The sequence below is a fragment of the Macrobrachium nipponense genome, chromosome 30 (assembly GCF_015104395.2).
Source record: "Macrobrachium nipponense isolate FS-2020 chromosome 30, ASM1510439v2, whole genome shotgun sequence".
In the NCBI taxonomy this organism is placed as follows: Eukaryota; Metazoa; Arthropoda; class Malacostraca; order Decapoda; family Palaemonidae; genus Macrobrachium; species Macrobrachium nipponense.
Window position 1 is genome coordinate 31790114 of NC_087218.1, and position 22215 is coordinate 31812328.

A 22215-nucleotide genomic window follows, 5' to 3' on the forward strand; every position below is an offset into this window, starting at 1 on the left:
TTCTCCAACCTTCTTGATCAAAAGCCCTTTCATCCTGTGATGAGGACGGAAAGTATGACCTCTTGAGAGGCCGCGATACTTCCGCAAAACGCCTGCTCCTTCCTGAAGCCGAACTATCCGATGAATAAAGGAACTTCCCAGTATCGCCTTTTCTATGGCGTACTGCTGCAGCCTGGGACGCAACAGGACTGCCTGAAGGGACGACTGATCGAGAGTAAACCCCTCTCGCCTCCCTTCGACTGTCGACATGCCTTCTCCCTTGGGTCTGGGAGCTTGACAGAGGTCTAGGTCTAGGAGCACGAGAGGGACGATCAGGCGCCCCCTCCACAACACTGTCACTAAACACTTCCACTTTGTCCGTTAAGCGTTTAATCTCATCTCCCATGGACGCAAGGGCAGCGAACACTTTCACAATTTGTGGATCAGGGTTATCCTCAGATACAGCAACGGGCGCAGGAGAAACCTGAGGGGAAGGTGCTACATCTACATGTGAATGAGCTGGAGAAGACACATGCAAAGATTCATTCATAGGTTTACTCGAAGACCAGATCTCTCACTCTAGAGACAGATCTTCTCACCCGATCTTTTCTAATCTCTCAAACATACTTCACAAGAGCCTTCCACTCTTTCTCATTCAGACACTGACATTCATTGCACCTATGTCCCACGTACATACAAAACTCCCGACACTTCTTACAAATAGTATGGGGATCTACCGATGATTTCGGCAGTCTCACCTTACACCCTTCTTTCACACAAACTCTAAACATACTTCCTGAATCAGACATACTAAATCAAAATCAAAACCAATTGCGATTGCCAAGCTAACTTCGTGAATACGATACCAATATCCAAAAAGTCAGTCAACGAGCAGGAAATTCTATCAGAGAACCAACAACGATGTTGCCGGTTCGGCTGGCAGAGAAAATCTGAGGAAAACGGGAATAGTTCCGAGTACCAGCGCCACGGGAACGGGGTGGCCATCACCTGAACTACCAGTGTACTGGCGGTTGCCGCGAGTTTTGAAATTCTGCCAGTGCGTCAAGAGGATAAGCTATATATATACCTGCCAGGTAAGTGTCATGCATAAAAATTCTTTCATCTCGGTAAAAGAGGAGAGAGAGAGAGATGAGAGAGAGAGAGAGAGAAGAGACGATCGAGAGAGAGAGAGAGAGGACGAGAGGAGACGACGAGAGAGAGAGAGGGGGGGGGGGGGGGGGGAGGTGGTTTATCTCTCTCTGTTTCTATAACGCTTCCAGCGAAAGAGAGGAGGGAGTTATTATCTTGTGTGGCAAAAAAAAAGAGAGAGAGAGAGAAAGAGGAGAGAAAGAAAGAGAGAGAGAGAGAGAGTTAACCTTAATTAAAAGTGACATGGATAGATTAGTACGTATTGTATTTCTTTAAAATACTATCACATATGAATTTTGTAATTACAGTTATTATTATTATTATTATTTGAAAGTATTAAAAACAAATAGTACAAGTACGTACATAAAAAATCTCGAGTCTCAGTAAATGTAGAGAGAGAGAGAGAGAGAGAGAGAGAGAGAGAGAGAGAGAGAGAGAGAGAGAGAAGGGGGGGGGGGGGGGAATGTCAGGACCACGTGATTGCAACACTGCAGCTTCTTCCCCCAGATCTTTTCCCCCTCCTGGGCTGTCACAGAACTTGATATATAGCTGACAGTTTTAGTACCTGGATCTCGAAAAAGGTTACTGGAAGTTACTTCAAGAAGACTGGGATTTCCTTCATTCTTCCATAATTTTTTAAATATAAGCTAAAATCTTACTAATTCACTATGTATTTTCTTTAATGAATTGATATTATTGCTGTATAAATTAATATTAATATTTGAAAATAGTAAATCATTTATTTATCATACTAAAAACATATATCTTTGTAGTAGAGAGAGAGAGAGAGAGAGAGAGAGAGAGAGAGAGAGAGAGAGAGAGAGAGAGAGAGAGAGACAGAGAGAGAGAGCGAGAATTTATAGTTTATTATTTTTGTTGGAAAATACAAAGAGAGAGAGAGAGAGAGAGAATTATAGTGATTATTTCGTTGGCAAATACAAAGAGAGAAGAGAGAGAGAGAGAGAGAGAGAGAGAGAGAGAGAGATGAGAGAGAGAGAGAGAGGAGAGAGAGAAACTGTGCTAAACTATAAAGGATTCTTATCTTATCATAGTATGTGTTTTTTAAAAGCGTCGTAAACTCGGAGCGTTGGAAGCGTCAGCATCGTAACCTCGGAACAAGCGTCGTAACCCAGGGCGGATTTTTCAATGAATATTTAAGAAAAAGCGTCGTAACCTCGGAACGTCGTAAGCCGGACCCGTCGTAACCCGGGGACCGCCTGTAATGGAGCCCAGTAAACAAAAAACACAATGCAAAGTTTAGTCTAAAGGTATGGTGTAAAATATGAGAATTACTTTAAGGGCCATACTATTATCGTCAGCTTGCAATGGCAAAAAAGAGATTAGTTGATGAATCAACTCAATAACAACAAGAAAAAGCTCATCCTGAGAATCCATCGAAGGCTACTAAATATGAGTTCCAGTGGGAATGTACACCACTGAAATCCAGTTAAATAACCAGTATGAACAAGCTACCACCATCACTGGTGTTTACTGAATGAGAGCAGGAACAAATTCAGCTTTCGGCTTACAGTCATTTCTATTCTCCTGCTAGCGAGTTGAACTGGTCACCTATACAATAGTTTGAAATGTTACCTGTGAAATTTTGAATTCAAAATTAATTGGTAAGTTACTAATATAAAACTACATATGTATATGTTGGAGGCAATAAACCAATGTAATGTATAAGCATTGGGTTTATTTTACTGCTAGGCCCTTACTCCCCTTGCTAGGGTAAAAGGCAGGGATGCTTCTGTACATCTACTTATAGATAACAGAATGGGTGCTGTATGAGACATTACCTGCATCAGTCACCAGTTCCAGCATGTGATGGCTTGCAACCTACTCTCAGTCCACAGGAGAGGAAACAGGATGATGGAAGAGGAAGGGGGAGAGGCCAGTCACTCACACACATACTCTCTCTTTCATAAACAAACACCTAGGCAAGATGCTACCTGTAATGTAAGCTACACAACTTGTTAAGCAGCCACCATTAGGACCCAAGGAAAAAGTGTTCAAGGACTTGTGGGGAATAGCCTGAAGGTAAAAGGAAGTGAAAGTGGTCTGATGTGACCACAACTACCTACAGTACCTGAGGAAACGACAGACTCTTCCTGAATGTGAGGACAGACCTATGCCCCTGACTTAAGATAGTACTGCAGCACTCTAACAGGACTGAGTAGCATCTCGTCTGGATCATCAGTAACAAAGCCCTCTAGGGCGGCGAATGTAAAGGATTCAAATCTGGTACAAAATTGAATGTAACAGATCCCTATCCCCTCAAGTGTTTAACTTGAAATAAAGTCCATACAGTTCACCTACTCTCTTTGCCGATGCCAGGGCAAGCGTGAAAATGGTCTTGAGGGTCAGATCCTCATCTGATGACTTGTAAAGGCTCGTATGGTGTACGAGTCGGGCTCCTAAGTACAGGAGTCACATTCCACTCAAGGGGCCTGAGTATTTTCAAAAGCTCTTTATCAGCAAGGAAATCTCCAGCGAGGAGGAGATATCCATGCCCTTCAGATGTAAAACTAGGCCCAGGGCAGCCTTATAGCCCTTAACAGCTGAGACGGAGAGAAGCTTCTGTTGGTGAAGAAAGACAAGGAAGTCTGCTATCTGCTGAACAGAAGCTCCAACCAGAGAGAGACCCCATCTACAACACCAAACACAGAAGAGGAGCCAATTCCCCTGGTACACCACTCACACAAGATACTGGATAGTCTCCAGCTGTGAAGAGACAGGGACCTCACTGACAGGTGGTACCATTCTACATGTGGTTGATCCAATGCTGTGCCATGGGGGAACCTCTGTCAGTGCCTCAGAACGTAGAGTAGAGCTAGCATGGCCAGATACCAACAAAGAGATGGCCTCTTGGGAGCCCCCAGGGTCATTCTTAGATTCAGGGTGATCATTACCCTGTTGATCACCCTGTGTATCTGAAAAACAGGGGTAAGGCATAAGCATTCAGATTGTCCCATGGGCATTGTGAGGCATCCTCTGCAGCGGCCCATGAATGGCGGACAGAACACTTGAAGTTTTTCTTGTTGTGCATGAGCATGAAGGAACAGAACAACTGAGACTTTCTGTTATGCTAGGTGGCAAACAGATCAATAGATGGAAATCCCCATATATTGAACAACCTTTTTATTATGTAAGTGTGAAAGGACCACTCTGCCCCTATCACTTGATCATGGTGACTGAGCTTGTCGGCCACTACATTCCTTCCTCTTGCCTGGAATGCATCTGACTGACAGCTCTACCAAGTGTGCTACTGCCCACTCATGCAACTACAATGTCAACGGTTGTAGCAGAAGAGACACTAGGCTCCCTGCTTGTTGAAGTATGCCACTGCTGTGGTGTTGTCCCATTACTTGATCCTGAAACTCTTGCAGAGAGAGAGAAAGTCTGCCTTGAGCTCCAAGATATTGATGTGAAGGTGCTTGTCATTTGGCTCCACATCTTAAATCAGCAACTCTTCCAGGTGTGCACCCCATCCTTCACTTGAAGCATCTGAGAACAGAAGCATCTCAGGAAGGGGAGTGTGCAGAGACACCCCTATTTCAAGGCTCCTGTAGTCTAGCCTCCAGGATATGGGAAGGGATGGGGAGTCCCAAGCTGGAGACCAAAACTCCTTCATTCTCCAATGGAGAGAACAAAGGTGTAGCTGCTCATGAAGAACCAACTTCTGCAAGGATGACAGGTGGCCGAGGACACCTTTCCACTGCCAAGTTGGTTGCTCCTGTCAAGACAGGAACAACTGCACTGGCTCCTGGAATCCACTGATACGTGAGTCTGAGATGAAGACTCTTGCTGCTGCTGTGTATATCAGCATGCCCAGGTAATTTATCCTCTGTTTGGGTGTGAGATCGGACTTCCCAAAATTTACCACGATCCCCAGGTTGCAGCAAAACTTGAGATGTTGATCCCTGTCCTGGGGCAATTGCGATCGAGAGCTCGCCAGTACCAGCCAATCATCGAGATATCTAAACAGACATATCCTGTGCAAATGGGTTCAAGCTGACACAAGAGGACTGATGGATGGGTACAGTAGATGCCCCCATTCATGGACTCGCGATTCACGGACTTGCCTATTAGTGGAGTTTTCTATGAACCGTACATGTCCATTATTGGCAGAAAATTGCCTATTCACAGTATTTTTAAATGAAAATTATTTACAAATTACTGTAGTTTCATATAATTTTCATGACTAAATGCACATTTTGCAACAAAACTATTAAAATACTTGGGTATAATCATTTTTAAATGGATTTAAAGAATTCACAGATCTTAGTTATTCACGAGAGAGAGGAGGGTGTAGTATTCCCCTGGAGTGATAGTACCTGATGAGGAGGCAACCTTGGACACTGTGAATGCCGCCATAATAGTAGCTTCCAGGCTTGCTGACTCTTGCTGTGAGATACTCTCTGGACCAAGCTGCTGCAGCAATTGACCCAGACCTAGACTGACCAGGTCCAGGGCAGCCTGTTTCACCAGTAAAGACCCTTCAATGGCGTAATAACGCTTCTGTTGAGCAGAAAAGGAAGAAGTAGCTTGTCTGAGCAATTAAAGCAAAGCAAACTCAACTGCCCAGAAACCATTGTTCACTTCCTCCAAAACCCCCTCGGTAATCATGGACCATGGCAACCTCACTGTAGCTTTGGGTTCCTTCTTCGGTCCCTACAGAGGGGTGTCCAAGTTTTGGGAAAGAGGACCCTAGGGTCCTTCCAGGGCACAGTCCTCCTGATCTACTCTCCTTGCAGGAGGAAGAACCTTGGATCCCTTCTCAACCACTTGGGCATACATCCAAAATGATTCGCAAACCTAACCTGGAGCATAAGCCTTCATGGTGGGGCTAGATTGGGATGTGACATCCCAGGTAGAGTCCTGCTTATCCAACTCACACCTCCCAGTATAACCCTAGGAGGTGAGGGGATAGGTGAGAGGGATCAAGCACTCTTTCCTGGCAGGATAGGAAAACAGTGGGCGATCGCAAACGCAAGAGAGCATCCTTGCACATGTGGAAGTGGCAGGGTGCTGTTCCGAGGAAAGCTCGCGGGTTCATGCAAAGGTAAGCAGAGGCTGTCAACAGGTGAGCGGGCCAGTTCATGAGAATGCAAATGGGGGGCTGACCAGGGGAGAGCAGTCATGTAGTCCCAGGTATGAACTCAGGCTGTCTTCATGACATAATCCAGTCCTCTACTAGGCTGTAACCTCCTGACACAAGAAGAACAATGTGTGGGGACCTCTTCGAAGCTTCTCTGGGTACTTGGACTCTCGAGCTGGATACACCTGAATGGATACTGGTCAAGTACTCAAGCGAGCACTGGCAGGGGGTGATGAAGTACCTACATGCTTAAGTCCCCTTCTCTCTAGTAGTGCCTGAACCAGACCCTGGACCTGACTCCCCAGTGCTGGCAAAGGTGACTAAAGGTTTCAGCAAAACCAGAGTACCCAGAGTGACTTAGCCCAGCTTGGAGGTCCACGTACTCAAAGCTCCTGACCAGAACAATCAACAGTAGCTTCCTCTGCCCGAGTGGCCAAAGAGACCCAGGAAGAGATAGGCACTACAGGGAGTCCCCGGCTTACGACGGGTTGGCTTATGACGTTCCAAGGTTACAACATTTTCAATTATTTTCATCAAAAATTAGTTCCAGGTTTAAGGCATTTACAGCGCCAATCTGACGGAAGAAATGACTCCAAAAATGCATTTTACATAGTTTCTAATACACTCAAAGCATTAAAAGTTAGGTTTTCTCTGGATTTTTAATGATCTTCCGGGCTTAATGGGGACCTATTTTTGGCTTATGGCGCGTCTCAAGAACAGATCCCCCGCTGTAAGCTGGGGACTGCTTTACTCCAGTCCTGGAAGTCAGCTTCTCAAACTGGTTTCGAGAGGCAGCAGCAGACGAAGACGGCCATAATGACGACACCTTGCAACTCCTCTTCTTTGACTTCTTCCAAATCATCTTCAAGAACGCCCAGAGAAGCTGGGCGAGCAACAGACACAGTAGAAGGAAGGGTTACAATAAGGTAAGCCCTTGCAAGAGCATGCGCAGAAGTATGGTCAACGACAGCTGGGATAGTCAAAGGCGGGGCATGCATTGTTACACTGGTTGTTGTCTTGGCAAAGGCAGTCATCACAACTGACGTAGTGGTGGCAGTTATCGTAGCGTGAGTCACTAGGGGCATCACAGAGGCATGAGAAGATTTCTGGTGACTCAAAAGGCCCTAGGGGCACAGAAGGAACACCCAAGACGGCTAGTGAGCCACATCTCTCAGAGTTCCTCAGTCTCTCCTGAAGAGGAAAAAGTCGGGTTAGGGGCAGCAGTCTCCTCTCACTCCGAAGGGGATGCCTCCCCCTCTGAGTGAACCAAGAAGACCGAGCAGGGGTCATCATGATTACCCGGTCCCCAACACTGACTTCCACTTGATGAAGTAAGCAAGACAATGAAGGGGAGATTGCTCCCGTAGGGGTGACAGCAAGGCAGGGAAGTTTCAAACGGAGGAAGGAAAGAGGAAGAAGGGTCGGCAACCAACAGCATCGTTGGCAGCTTACCATCCAGGCAGGTGGGACTCCTGCCAGTTGAACGGTAGTTAGCTACCTAAACACCTTGTTTAAAAGTTAAAAGGCTTTATGTAAAGACCAATTCTTTGTATATTGTATAGGAACAATAAATAAAGTAATAAAATTACAAACTGTTCTCTCAGAAAACAGAGGGAAAATCAAACTGTTCTCTCAGAAAACAGAGGGAAAATAATAATTCTCCAAAGTTAATCTGTCTATTCTACAGCCACACTGAAACACTGACCCCATTGAGCCGCTATATAAATTCTTCAGTATTTCATTAAGTCAAACTACTACCTTGCAGTAATTTGGCCATACCTAGCTCTGATGAAGTGTTATGCATAATACAGTACAAGGGAAATTCTAGCAACAAAATCAGTATGTCAATCTCTTCAGTGATAAAAATTTGGGCCAAGGTTTCATCAGAAGATGCGTGTTTTACACTCAACTCTTAAGAGCTTCCAGTCAAACTAAGTGCCCTCTAGTGATGCCCCATTATGGTAATTGGATAAACACTAACCTTGCTTTTTAACAATGTTTTCTAGAGAAGTGAGGTGCATCTGGAATTGCCTGCGCCAGTGTCTTAATCCAGCCACATATGCAAGCAATGTTACTGGTGTTGGAGGACTACCCTCAGGATTCTCAATGTTCCTCATAAATATATCAAGTTCACTCAATTGTTTTAAAGGCTCACAGAGATCCTCAAGAAGGGAAACAATTGCTCCCTGAAAAATAAGTTTTCAAAATTATAATTTGCAGTAGCATAATGTTCTTTCCATTGCTGACTATAAAAAAAATTGTCTAAAAAAACTGGATTTCACAACAAGGTTACTTGGATGATGTTTTCCTTCATAAGTTCCTATGTAGTTGAATTAGACTTTAATTCAATCAATCCTTTTACTAGGCTACCTCAACAACAAAATTGCAACAGCCATACATATGAGACTGCAAGGTAGACTCACATGAGTCAAGCTTGGAAGTGTCATTTTATTTTTCATAACGAAGTCCCCTTTCTCATTCTGCTGGAAGATATAAGACGACACAGGACACATCAGAACCCATAGAACTTCACGCATGACCACCCACTCGGACAGAAGCTGCGATCTTTCTTCACCTTTAGCTTTCTCCCTGTCATAAAACCATAGTAAATACAATGCAATTCAAGACTAAAATCAACAGTTACAAAATCATTGGTTATACAATTAAATTTAGTGTGCAAAGGAAGTGGCTGTGAGGATTTAGGTACTTCTTGATGCAGGAAATGCTTGACACTGACAAAGAAAAGTGAAAAAAAATATTTTCATGATAAAGTTTTAATTATAAGTACCCAATAATTATATAGCTAAGAGTTTCACTGGCCAGCAGTTAAAATCCCAAAATTCGCGGGTCACTATAATTTTCTAATTGTTTTTGTTAGGTAACAATACCCCGCCCACTTTTGGGGTAAGAGAGAACAACAACACAGCAAAGAGCTGAGTTTGTTTATGCTCATCAACATAAATCCATGCTAAGGGACAGAGGGTGGGCTCCGATTCTATAATTACTGGGTATGATCTGATTATATAATTACTGGGTAAGTATAATCTGATTATATAATTACTGGGAAAGTATAATTAAAAACTTTATTTTATTATGAAAATGTCATTTTTAATCATACAATTTCCCCAGTAATTATATAGCTGATTTCTATATTGCGGGAAGGTGGGAAGCATGGATAATTCTACCTCAGATTCATAAAAATACACAGACTGAGAATAGAAAAAACTTTGTCAACATAAATTACAATTTTTGTTGATTCCTTACCTGATAAGAGTTGTAGCAGGAAAATACTGCCTCTGATTGCCACTCATCTTATCATGCAACGGCGTGGCAGTACTCGAAAATAATAGAGAGATGAAAAAATATGAATGCAAAAAGATCAAGCATTTATTAAGGGAATCTGAGGCAAAATGAAGTAATAATCCCAGCAAAGTAAAAAACTATCTTGGACTAGTACATTCCCTGGAAGACAACGATGCCGCCCAAATGTTTGGTATCCTAGGCACTGGCTACCAAATCCCCCTATGCTTCGAATACCTCAAATCCTAAAAAATAGAAGAAAACTATCAATCAATGAGACAAAAATTAATAGCTGTGAAAAGATAAAGTTACGAAGGTTTTCATCAAGTTAATATCACAGTTAATCAAAGGATCTCACAAATGTAAAAAGTTGACTGACTAAGGGTTAAGGATTCAAGTCTATTTTTAAAGGTTTGAAGGCACACTAAAATAATAGGGCAACTTTTAAAGTCTTGTTGTGTGTGCCAAACGGAACAAGACCTACCTCAAAGAATACCTTGCACTGGTTTGTTCAGTTGAGTAATCCATTAAGGATCAATAATACATCGAACGGTCACCAAATTGATACCATCTTGATTGGCAGTTTCCTTGGACGTAGCAAAGGATCTCATTTCCAGCCCATTAGTAATTACGAAAGTAGGATGATTAACATGAAATTTCACATCAACCTCCAGGTAAGATAATCCTTACTTTGAAACAGCAGACAACTTCATGTAATACTGAAAGTAATATTATCGTTAAATTATCCCTTAAACGCCTATTGGACATATTAAACGTTGACGAAAATTGTCTGTTGGCTGCTTAATTGACATATGAAACGTCGACGCAAAAAAGTATTTCTAAAAATTCGCGGAAAAATAGTTATAGGCGTACTTGGCAAACACTTTTGAATCACACACCCTGAGGGATGCTGGGAGTTCACGGATCAAGCTGTTGTTTTGTTTACAAGCGTTACCCAGGCGCACAACCGTGAATTTCTTTCTTCTCACACTAAAAAGCATCAGCAACACATCTCAGAAATTATTTTGTCACTTTGACATAATTTTTGCACCATTTTATATTAGCCATTACATAGAGTTTTATATATGGAAATGTGTGCAATTTCATGTAGAATACAACAATAAACAACCCATGGTTGTAGCTTTTATCAGTTTTGAAATTTTAATTTTCATATAAATAAGCGATAAGTGCCTAAATTTAAACCTGCGCGTCAACTTTGACTACCGAAATGGTCGAAAACGCAAATTGTAAGCTAAAACTCTATTATTCTAATAATTCATCATTTACCTGCATTTTACAACAAATTGGAAGTCTCTAGCACAATATTTTGATTTATGGTGAAATTTATGAAAAAAACTTTTTCCTTAAGTCGGCGCGGTAAACTCCTTCCGAAAAAAATCATACCTGCGATTGTCGTAATGTTTGCAGTTTTAAATAGCCATTACATTAAAAGTTTTATATATGAAATGTGTGCAATTTCATGCCCAATACAACTAAAAAACAACCCATGGTTTGAGCTTTTATCAGTTTTGAAAATATTTTCATATTAAATAACGATAAGTTGCCAAAATTTCAACCTTTGGTCAACTTTGACTCTACCGAAATGGTGGTCGAAACGCAATTGTAGCTAAAACTCTTATATTTTCTAGTAATATTTCAATCATTTACCTTCATTTTGCAACTAAATTTTGAAGTCTCTAGCACAATAGTTTCGATTTATGGTGAATTTATGAAAAAAAAAACCTCTTCCTTACGTCCGCGCGGTAACTCTTCCAAAAAAATCATAGCGTGCGATTGTCGTAATGTTTGCACCATTTTAAATTAGCCGTTACATAAAGTTTTATATATGAAAATGTGCGAAATTTCATGTAGAATACAACTAAAAATAATCGAAGGTTTGTAGCTTTTCTCATTTCTGAAATATTTGCATATAAATCACGATAGAAAAAAAATCCCGTTTGGTCAACTTTGACTCGACGAAATGGTTGAAAAACGCAATTGTAAGCTAAAACTCTTTACAGTCTAGTAATATTCAGTCATTTATCTTAATTTTGAAACAAATTGGAAGTCTCTAGCACAATATTTCGATTTATGGTGAATTTAAAAAAAAAAGCTTTCCTTCCTCCGCGCGCGGATTCTCCGCCGCAAATCTCTGAAATGCGTTACGTCGCATTCTTGGAATATTTGCTCCGTTTCATAGAGTTTTATATATGAAAATGTGTGCAATTTCATGTAGAATACAATAAAAAATTGAATTGGTTGGTTTAGCATTTTCTCATTTTTTGTCAAAGTATTTGGCATTAATAAAGTCACAATAGAAAAAAAATCCTGTTTGGTCAACTTTTGACTCGACCGAAAATGGTCGAAAAACGCCAATTGTAAGCTAAAACTCTTACAGTCTAGTAATATTTCACTCATTTATCTTAATTTTGAAACAAATTGGAAAGTCTCTAGCACAATATTTAGATTTATGGTGAATTTAAAAAAAAAATTAAAAAAAAAGCTTTTCATCCCTCCGCGCGCGGATTCTCCGCCGCAAATCTCTGAAATGCGTACGTCGCATTCTTGGAATATTTGCTCCGTTTCATAGAGTTTTATATATGAAAATGTGTGCAATTTCATGTAGAATACAACATAAATAATTGAAGGTTGTAGCTTTTCTCATTTTCGAAATATTTCCATATAAAAAAAAATTTAAATCCGACATTCAGTCAACTTTAACTCGTCCGAAATGGTCGAGAACTGCAATTGTAAGCTTAAATTCTTACAGTATAGCAATATTCAATTATTTATCTTCATTTTGAAACAAATTGGAAGTCTCTAGAACAATATTTACATTTATGGTGAATTTTTGACAAAAAAAATATTTATGTCCGCCCATTACGAATTCATGCATCATTTTGTGATAATATTTTCTCTGTCTTGCTTTGGTCGTTTTACAATGTGTTATATACCAAAATGATCGCAATTTAGTGTACAATACAACTAAAAAAATTAACTCGTTAGCTTTAACAGTTTTGCTTACAACGCAATTTGAATACAATTATATATGAAATTTTGCTTTCGAGCTATCATATATCGCATTACTTATTTATATGTGATAATTATATTTTTTTTCATTTCTGATGGTTGCATACTAAACTTCAAGCAATGACAAAAAAAGGAGCCAAAAATGAACTCTTAATCTTGAAAACTAAGCGCGCTGTGATTTTTTGAAAAAAATATTTTTTCCGCTTTGGCGCTCACTCCGAGACCCCCTCAGTATAAGGGAGACGATTTTTATTATACCACTTCGGCTTTTAAGGGTTAATGGTAGAGGAAGACCGGTTTCTTACTGACCTTAAATGAGGCAAAAAATGGGCTACTTGCATCACAGTGGTCTTAGAAGAAGAGATACTGGAATTCTTACACCTCTCTCTGAAGATTCTCCACTTATTCTGATACACATTGTTAGATCTTCTCCTACACATGGAGATAGCCTCGAACTCCCTTAGAAAACCCTTTGTTTCTCAGAGTTTCTGGACAGTTTGAATACTGTCAGGGCTAGAGAAGACTAAGTTTTGGTGCAATCTGTGGAAGTGTGGTTGTCTGAGTAGTTGCTTCTTTTGAGGAAGCAGCCTCGGGAAGTCCACCAATAGATCTACGAGATCAGGGAACCATTCCTTTGATAGCTAGAAGGTGGCCACCAAGATCAGAGAGACGTTGCTGTGTACAAGGAACTTGTTCAGCACTTGCTTTATCAGGCTGAACGGAGGGAAAGCATACATTTCCTTGTCTGACCCATCCAGAAGAAAAGCATCCACTGCCAATGCCTGTGGGTCTGGAACTAGGAGGATAATTCCCCCAACCATCAAGCATTCAAAAAGATGATCCAGATCCTGACTTAACCCAACAGAAACCAAAAATCTGCATATGAGATCATTTCTCTATAGGTCTAAGAGCTCACCCATCCCATAAAATACGTGATCGCATGGCCTGGAACATAATCTCATTAACATAACAACCCGACCTAGGCCTACACAGATCTTCCCAATCACCTTCAAGATCCACAACACTATCCCTATCTAGCTGAATATCAGGGGAAAGGGAGACTCTGGAAACCATGGTCCTGCTATGCACTCCACTCAAAACATTCCCACTACCTGTGGAATGGTGTGGTAACGAATGCACAGACTGTGTTGTGGTGGAATCGCTCGCAGGCGAAGCCATAACAGGACCAGGGGGAGCTGGAATAAACATGATTAGCCAAATCCCTAACAACATCAGCTAAATCTTTGATCCGACTATCTACAATATCTCTATAATTACCAAGAATAGAACTCAAATCATTGAAAGATACACCTGATCTCATTGTTTGGCCTACCTCACAATCCGATGATGCAACCGGTCTGACCGAGTCATCATATAAACTCTCACACTGATCTGGTTACGCTGTGAGATCTGCTAATACTGCAAGATCTGGTAACACAGCAAGATCTTGCACATCCATGTGTAGGAACGGACAGGCACATCTGCAGCCCTGCGCTTACTCTTAGTCCTAAGCTTGCTATTATTACTCCTAATAATTACTGACTAAGTGAAAGTCACATACTCCTGACGTTGCAAGTCAGAGCAGTCCTTATATTGATTGCTGCTAATTTCGAAGCAGTCATACCTCCTACAATTAGAACAAATAGTATGACTGTCAAAATCAAGTTTAACATTAGCCGTTTGCAGCAAGAAGTGCAGCACCTTGTGTTCGTTGAAGCTGATGAAGCCGCGCTGCTATGACTTGATAAATCTTCCATTATAATGCAGACAAATGTACAATAACTAACAGTTTGATTGTCGCCCAATACAACGTAGAGCTGTCGAGTGTCGGATGCACGGGACAGCGACAAAAGAAAAAGGGGAATGATCAGTGTTGGAGGGACAACGACTACGTCGTTCCCCCAACAGGGGTGGTGGGGAATCAGGTCATTTTGACTTTATAACCACCAGGAACAATCTACAGGGGCCTAACTTCTTAGAGACCATTTGGCTTGTTCCCTGTTGTTTTTGGTTTAAACTCCGTATATATATATATGTATTTGAGGATATATATGTGGCTGTATTATATATGTATACTGTGCTTTAATGTGTATTGAATGTTTAGGATTCAATGTAGGAAGGCTTGTCATCTAGTTAATGGGCATGAAGGGTACATGCAAATATTAATTCTGCAGGTTAGTGTGAAACAACTTAGGGTCCTGCATAATGACAGCCCTGTAGTGATATAAAGGAAGCTGTTATTAGAAGCTAGTCAATATTAAATCATTAATGTGGGACGCCTCTGTAGTTCCTCATACAGTTTCCATATTCGTCATAGATTCTATTAGAAATATCACAATTTTTTAAAGTAAATTGTATTTTTTCTAACTATACAAACCTGAAGTCCTTTACATAAGGAATTACTTTCAGTGTAGGCTGGAATACAGCCATTTAATTCTTGAACAAGGTGGTTAGGCAGTAACTACCATCTGGTATGTGGGTTGGCCCACCTGCCAAGATGTAGACACTCCACTTTGCCTTTTGGCCCAGGTTTCAGATTGAGGGGTGGTATGAGGTGGGTATTAATGTAAAGACTTCTGGTTTGTATAGTTAGGAAAAATACAATTTACTTTCAAAAATTGTGATTTGTTTCTACACGATATACAAACCCTCGGTCCTTTACCTAAGGAAGACTCACTGATTGGTGGGAGGAATGTGAGTGAGCTTTCAAAGCTGACTGGAGTTCTGCACACCTGGGTTATTCCTCCTGGTCGTAAGAGTGAGGAGGAAGGCCCTGCCTCTGACAACTTGTTCAGAGTATAGGAGCTGCATGATCAAGAGTCAAGCTTCTGGGCCTTTTTGAAATGAGTGAGGAATCGTAACTCATCCGAAAAAAAGCTGGGAAGAATATTTAGAGTCAGAGGCATTAATGCAAAGTTCTGGGAAGGGTTTGCATTATTGCCAGTCTCCTTCTCCCCCCTGCTAGAAGAAGGAGAGCGATTGCTTCTATGAATCTGATCAGAAAAATAGAAAGGAAGCTCAATGAGCAAGCTTACCACATCAATCGCCTGACCAGCAAGTGTAAGTTCAAATCCTATCCTCAACCTGAGGGACGAGGAGGAAAAGGTGGAGAGGCCAGTCACTCTCACATCCTTCTTACCTCTAAAACCGCACACCATACACGAGATGCAACTTGTCCTCTTGAAGGAGCCAGGTAGGCAAACACAAGCTGTGAGCATCTACCACCGGTCCAAGGAAAAGAGGTCTCAAGTACCTGTGGATAGACCGAAAGGAAGAAAGATATAAATATGGTCGCAATGAAACCTCATCTATCTTCTGGTCCGACATATTCGGAGTGATGAAATGTACCCAGCCAATGATGGACATATCCAACTGCAGAGAAGTCTCTCACAATCTCGTAAAACTCAGAGAAAGACGTGTCATTAGACACTTCTGCATTGGCAGTCTTCAGTGGATAAAGGTATCGACACTCAATGAAGAGTGTCGATCCTTCATGGGTACAGCAACAACCAATAGGTCAAAGTAAAGACTGATCTGGATCAACCAATACAATATTCACAGCGCAGGAGATCATGAAGGATTCGGACTCGTCAACAGACACTGAATGATTGCATTTCCGCGCGTTCAAAACATAGTCACGCCATGACACCCGCCCTTTGAAGGGTGATGTTGAGAACAACCATACAAATCATCTATTTTGTTCCCTAACAATGTTGAGAGATGAGATGATGCTTGTGAGGCATGTGTACATTAGATGAGTCAAATGACTTCTATAGAGCAAGGTCCTTGTGAGGGAAAGACAGAAGTTTCTCATCAGTAGCTGAATCTCAATCAAGGAGAAACAATACTACGGTACTTAGTGAATGACTAAGGTGAATGTGGACCTACGTCTTCACAGTTGAATCGAGAAAAGTAAACTCCCATTATTCCGATCATAGAAAAATTCCTGCCGATGACACCAACCAGTGAAGACGGCTCTAATCTCTGGTGTTCCAGAGAGGACTGAAAAAGATATTCCATTATTTCATTGCTACTCGACGAGAAAGTCAGAGCTTGCAATGAAGAAGGAAAGTCTTTCAATAATGAAAACATGTTATTGTCATGATACAATAAAGTTTGTTCATACTTACCTGGCAGATATATATATAGCTGTATTCTCCGAAGTCCGACAAAATTTCAAAACTCCCGGCACACGCAGTGGGCAGGCAGGTGGTTAGTACCCATTCCCGCCGCTGGGAGGCGGATATCAGGAACCATTCCCATTTTCTATTCAGATTTTTCATACCACTGTCCCCTGAGGGGAGGTGGGTGGGTACTTAATTATATAATCTCTGCCAGGTAAGTATGAACAAAACTTTATTGTATCATGACAATAACAAATTTTGTTCATGAAAAACTTACCTGTCAGATATAATATAGCTGAATCCCACCATTGGAGGTGGAGGGGGGAAGGGACAGGAATAGAAGGATTTTAGGAAAACAAATTACATGCAGATGATTGACATCTTGGTTCCTTACCTGTTAGCATAGCTGACTTCGTGATTACTGTCACTCAAGTCTGCTTCTGCTTTACTAGAGTCTCCAGCAAGGACATGACCTATATAGCTGGTGAGTTCTAGATGATCTGTCAACGGGAGCGTGACCACAATGTGACTAGACCATATTGACCATACTGTGGGGGCAACGAAGCTAAAAACACCACCTGACCTAACCTATCAAAGTTAGTCCCATAACTTCTAAGGCTTAAGAGAAAGCGCCTCAAGCGACCGACCCTCCAAAGTTAAAAGCACACCTATCCCTTTTCTATAGGATAGGATTCGTGCTGCTTCCTGCCCCAATAATTTTCTAACGGATATGTATGGTCCTAGCGATTCGCAGATCTCATATGCGCCTTCACATCCCGCTGGGAGTGTGAAGCGAACACAGAGTTGCTTCGCTAAAACGTGGCACTCAGGATGTTAACTGAGTGTCATGTTCTATTGAAATGCTTCCGAGGCCGCGCCCTCACCTCGTGAAGCATTCAGTTAAAAGATTTCAAATCTTTGTTCAAACACAATGAAATAGCCTCTTTAAAAGAGCTCCTTAACTATAACGCCAGGGCGTTCTTGGATATGGGCAAGTCTGGTCTTTTTACGGAACACCGCAGATTGTCCGACTGACCTCGACTTTCTATAGTTTTATCAAGATAAAACTTGAGAGCCCCGACAGGGCACAGGACTCTCTATTGCACTTGCCCAATAATTTGTGCCATCCCCTTGATCTCCAAGCCTCTGGGTCAATGGTTAGACAGGTTTTCGTTCTTAGCAAAGAACGGAAGGCTTAGAGGGACAAACCGCATAATGTCCTTTAAAGCCAAAACCTCTGATGATGGCTAAAACCTCACTAACCCTCTTTGCCGTAGCTAGAATGGTTAGAAAGTTAGCCTTTCTGGTCACGTGTATTAAGTTCGCAGAAAGGATAGGTTCGAAATGCTTTTGACATCAGAAACTTCAGACTACGTCTAAGTTCCATGCCGGAACCTTCGATCTAGACAATTTCAAGATTTCCACAGACCTCAAAGATCGTGAAGGGCTTTGTTGTTTGACAGATCCGACTCTCTGAGCCTAGGCCGGCGTCAACAACATATTTCCATTTTCTACAAATAGTTAGGACTGCGAGTTATCTCATACTTCAGATGGAAAGATAAGACCATAAAGTAATTCACAGAGGTCGAAGTGGAGGAACAGTCATTTTTCTGCACTATCTCCAGAAACGGCCCTCTCCGATTGGTACATTGCAAAATAGGCAGCACTGCTTTGCCTTGGCCATGAGACTTGCATTAATCTTGAAGATTTTCTCGTTCTCGACAGTCTGAACGCATTCAGACTCAAGAGTGGAGAGATTATTAGATACTTCACTAAGTAATGATGTTAGATTAGACCGATTCTCTCGGGAAGGGGTTCTTTGGACAATTCTCTTCTGAATTACATGACCTCTGTGAATCCAGCCTCTCGAAGGCCAAAATGGGGTGGCGGACTATTGCTAATTCTCTCGGATCGGTGAATAAGGGAGCAACTTAGAGGAAGCTTCTTCATCTTCAATATTACGAAAAACTTTACGAAAGGACGCCCGCAGTCTCTCCCCAACTTTCGACATACTTCTAAGTGAGGATTACTCAGACGTCAGTAGTTGCTGCCTTCGATCGAGAAGATCCGCACGGACGTGCATTTGTTTGTTTAATGAACCTCTTGAGGATCGTTACGTTCTGTGCCCAAGCCCATAACCAACTCTCTCTTCTTGAGATATGAGAGAGCTGAGAAATTATCTGAGATGATTTGGACCACTCGGTCAAAACTCACTCTCGAGGAACTGGAGAGCCAATCAATTTGGCTTCCAATTCTTTTAGACTATGTGCCAGGACATCTGTACAGTAGTACCTTGAGATACGAAATTAATCCGTTCCGAGGCGGCCTTCGTATAATGAGTTTTTCGTATCTTGGAACACATTTTACATGTAAAATGGCTAATCCGTTCCAAGCCCTCCAAAAACACCCCATTAAAATTTCATAATAAAGCTAAATTGACCTATAAACAATGAAATACAACAACAATTTGGACCATTCAATACCTAAATTAAGATAAAAATCCAAACTGTAAATAAAGTGTATATTAGTGTACAAGAAATATTTATTACTGAACGTAAATGTCGAAAGCTTACCTTTCAAGTGAGGCTATCTCCGAAAGTGGCGGCAGAGGAGGAGGAGGAGGACAAACAGCAGATACGTACACTTAACTTTACGAAACACAAAAAATGTCAAAAAACAAACTAAACTTTACAAACACATTAACAAAAAAAACTGTAACACTTAACTTTACAAAAACTTAAAATAAAATTTATTTTGTCTTTTTTTGATTTTTACATTTCGTTTTACTTTTTTATAGTTTACGTAATTTCAATTTCTTCACCACCGAATGGATGCCAGTCCGTTTACGGAATTTTTCGAACCACCCATGAGAAGCCTTGAACTCTGGGGTTGCCGTTGTTGTCCCCTCTCCGCCGTCGTCTTTGGCTTGGGCAATCAAACCTCGAAAATAGCGCTGGCCTTCTGGCAGATTGCCGTCTCGGTTATCGTATCGCCATCGATTTCTTTGTCCTCGATCCATACAAGAAGCCGCCTTTCCATTTCATTATGCACATGGCTCCTCTTGTTGGACAAAATAGTGACGCCCTTGGAAGGTATAGCTGCTTTGATGGCTTCCTTCTGCTTAAGGATGGTGCCTATCGTCGACGGATTTCGGCCGTATTCCTTAGCGATCACACTCAACCGCAAGCCAGCTTCATACTTTTTTATTATCTCCATTTTTGTCTCCATAGAAAGCATTCTCTTCTTTCTGTGAACTTCAGCAACTTTCTTGGGACCCATGACTCTACGTACTGTACGTAATCAAGTTACGTTCTCACAACACGATAAAGTACCACAACACGATAATATGTTACATAACTGCAATGAAATCACTAACGAATTTACGTTACTAAACAAAATCGTTGGAGCGAACGAATGCCGATTGCGTACGGTAAAGTTTTGGATGCGAAGTGGCCGAAGTAAAGCACGCCAACACGTAGTACGTATGTATAGAAGATGTATGATGGGAGGGATGCTGTCCAATTAGAGAGAAGGATTCATGGCTTGGCTAGCATCAGGAACCAATGGGAGAGCAGGAGGATGGTGGCGAGTCTACTATAACTAAGATGGCGGCGTGTGGCGCGAAGTTTCAAAATTGTTATGGGGCGAATCTCGGACTTCAGAAACCTTTCGTATCTTGAAAACTTTTTCGTATGTAGAGCAGTAAAATTTTTCGTCTTTGCTTTCGTAACTTGGATTTTTCGTTAGTTAAGCCTTTCGTATCTCGAGGTACTACTGTACCTCTGTTCGGATGCCTGGCACCCTCTCGCTATCACCTGAGGTGATCCTCAAGCCATTGAGAGATGTTTAGAATTATTTCTAGATCTTTGATGTTATTCCAATTTCTCCGTTAGGAAAAACTGTAGAGGTCTGAATTGCAGTCTATTCAGGGAAAAACAAGCTTCTCCAGCGAGGAAATGGTCCCCAGCAAACTCATCCATTCCCTCACTCAGCATGCTTCCTTCCCTAATAAGGCTGCGCTTTGCATAAGCAGGAGAGCATTATTATAGTGCTATACCGCGGTAGACTCGTACAGAATTCTGTTACAGTGCGGTAACCAGCGCCGAACAGGTCTAAGAGATATCTCTGTTGAAAACTTTCTTAGTAAAAGGAAGTCGTTTGTTTTATTCATGATTACTAGAAATCCCCTCAACCCGAGGCTAAAGTCCATTATTGTAGGGCAGAGATACGGTTCGTCAATCAATCCCGCCGGGAGGGAGAAAGACGTACCCGACCGCGTACAACAGCGAGCTACCTGATACTGAGTTGGTGAAAGACTGACAGTTACAGCAGCTTACGTTCACCTTCTCGCAGTATTATGCCGAGTTGCCAGCTATTCTATTCTACTAAGGAATAGATTTTCCACTATTTGAACAGAAACTCTCAAGTTGGCATATTTAAGCGAAACAGAATTCGCTAAATACAGAAGCTGATTTTGTGTTGTCGTAACACTACGCTTAATTAACCAAATGTTAAATCGGGAAACTCCTGGAAAGTTGCCAGGAGTACCGATTAAGTATACTGCGTCATCCACAATGACAGCAGCCTGTCTTCTATCGTCGTCTCGCACTATTCTGCCTGAGTTACCAGCTACTCTATTCTATGAAGGAATAGGTTTGTTACTATTATCGATCAGGAGGAAATTTTCAAGCAGGCATATTAAGCGAAACATAATTCGCTAGATGCAGACGCTAAGTTGGTGTCGTTGTAACAATATCTTTTAGAGTTATCCTTACACTGGAAACTCCTGGAAGTTTGCAGGAAGGAACCGATTAAATACACTTACAATAACAGTCCTTCGGTTTGCCATCTGTAGAGGTAACTACGATATGCGTATATGACTTGAACCCTACATTAGTAATATGACGCAAAGATAAAATACGTAAGTATTGTAGTCACTTGATCATCTAATTCTCTACTACATTTTTTTCCTCGTCGACTGTCGTTCTCTTTGCCAAGAGAAAGAATTAATATTATTCGAATGGAGATCCTCAAGTGTGAACCGAGGATCGAAAAGGGACAGTTCAAGCTTCTTATGATATTGGACATAAGACTTCATGGACGTAGTCTACAAGTCTTTTTCCTGGATGAGCCTCTAACTAATGAATGAGAGCTCTTTCGAATTTTGATAAAGAGAGCTTATCCGCTTATGCGAATAAAATGTTATTAAGACCTTTGTCAATGAGAAACTTACCCATTTGTTTTACATGACAGAAAGTAATCCAGGAATTCAAGCATATAGTCTCCCGATTTTCCCGCAGAAATTGAGGAAGGGGCAGGATTCCTGATCAGAGACTGGGCTTACAACAGGTAGGACCTTAATGTTCCCCTTCAGCAGCGCAGTCCCAAAAGCAGACGAGGGCGTTTTATGACACCGAAATCTCCATTACAGTTTTTTCTGGAATTCATCAAGTCATGGATTCTATTGAACGCTCCCTTCGTAGAAGCGAAGTTAGACATCTTGACGAGACCAAATCTCCTTCCTCTTCTTCG

At 41.5% G+C, this 22215-nt stretch overlaps 1 protein-coding gene across 1 annotated transcript in view; it reads right to left on the reverse strand.

The window, feature by feature from the left end:
- LOC135202102 (gamma-tubulin complex component 5-like) overlaps positions 1-22215 on the reverse strand; it is a 348462-nt gene that overhangs the window by 171195 nt on the left and 155052 nt on the right. Inside the window, exons 5-6 of the mRNA XM_064231354.1 lie at positions 8653-8818; positions 8211-8415 (exon numbers count right to left, since the gene is read on the reverse strand). Coding sequence (XP_064087424.1) covers positions 8211-8415; positions 8653-8818 — 371 coding nt within the window. The remainder of the gene's footprint in view (positions 1-8210; positions 8416-8652; positions 8819-22215) is intronic.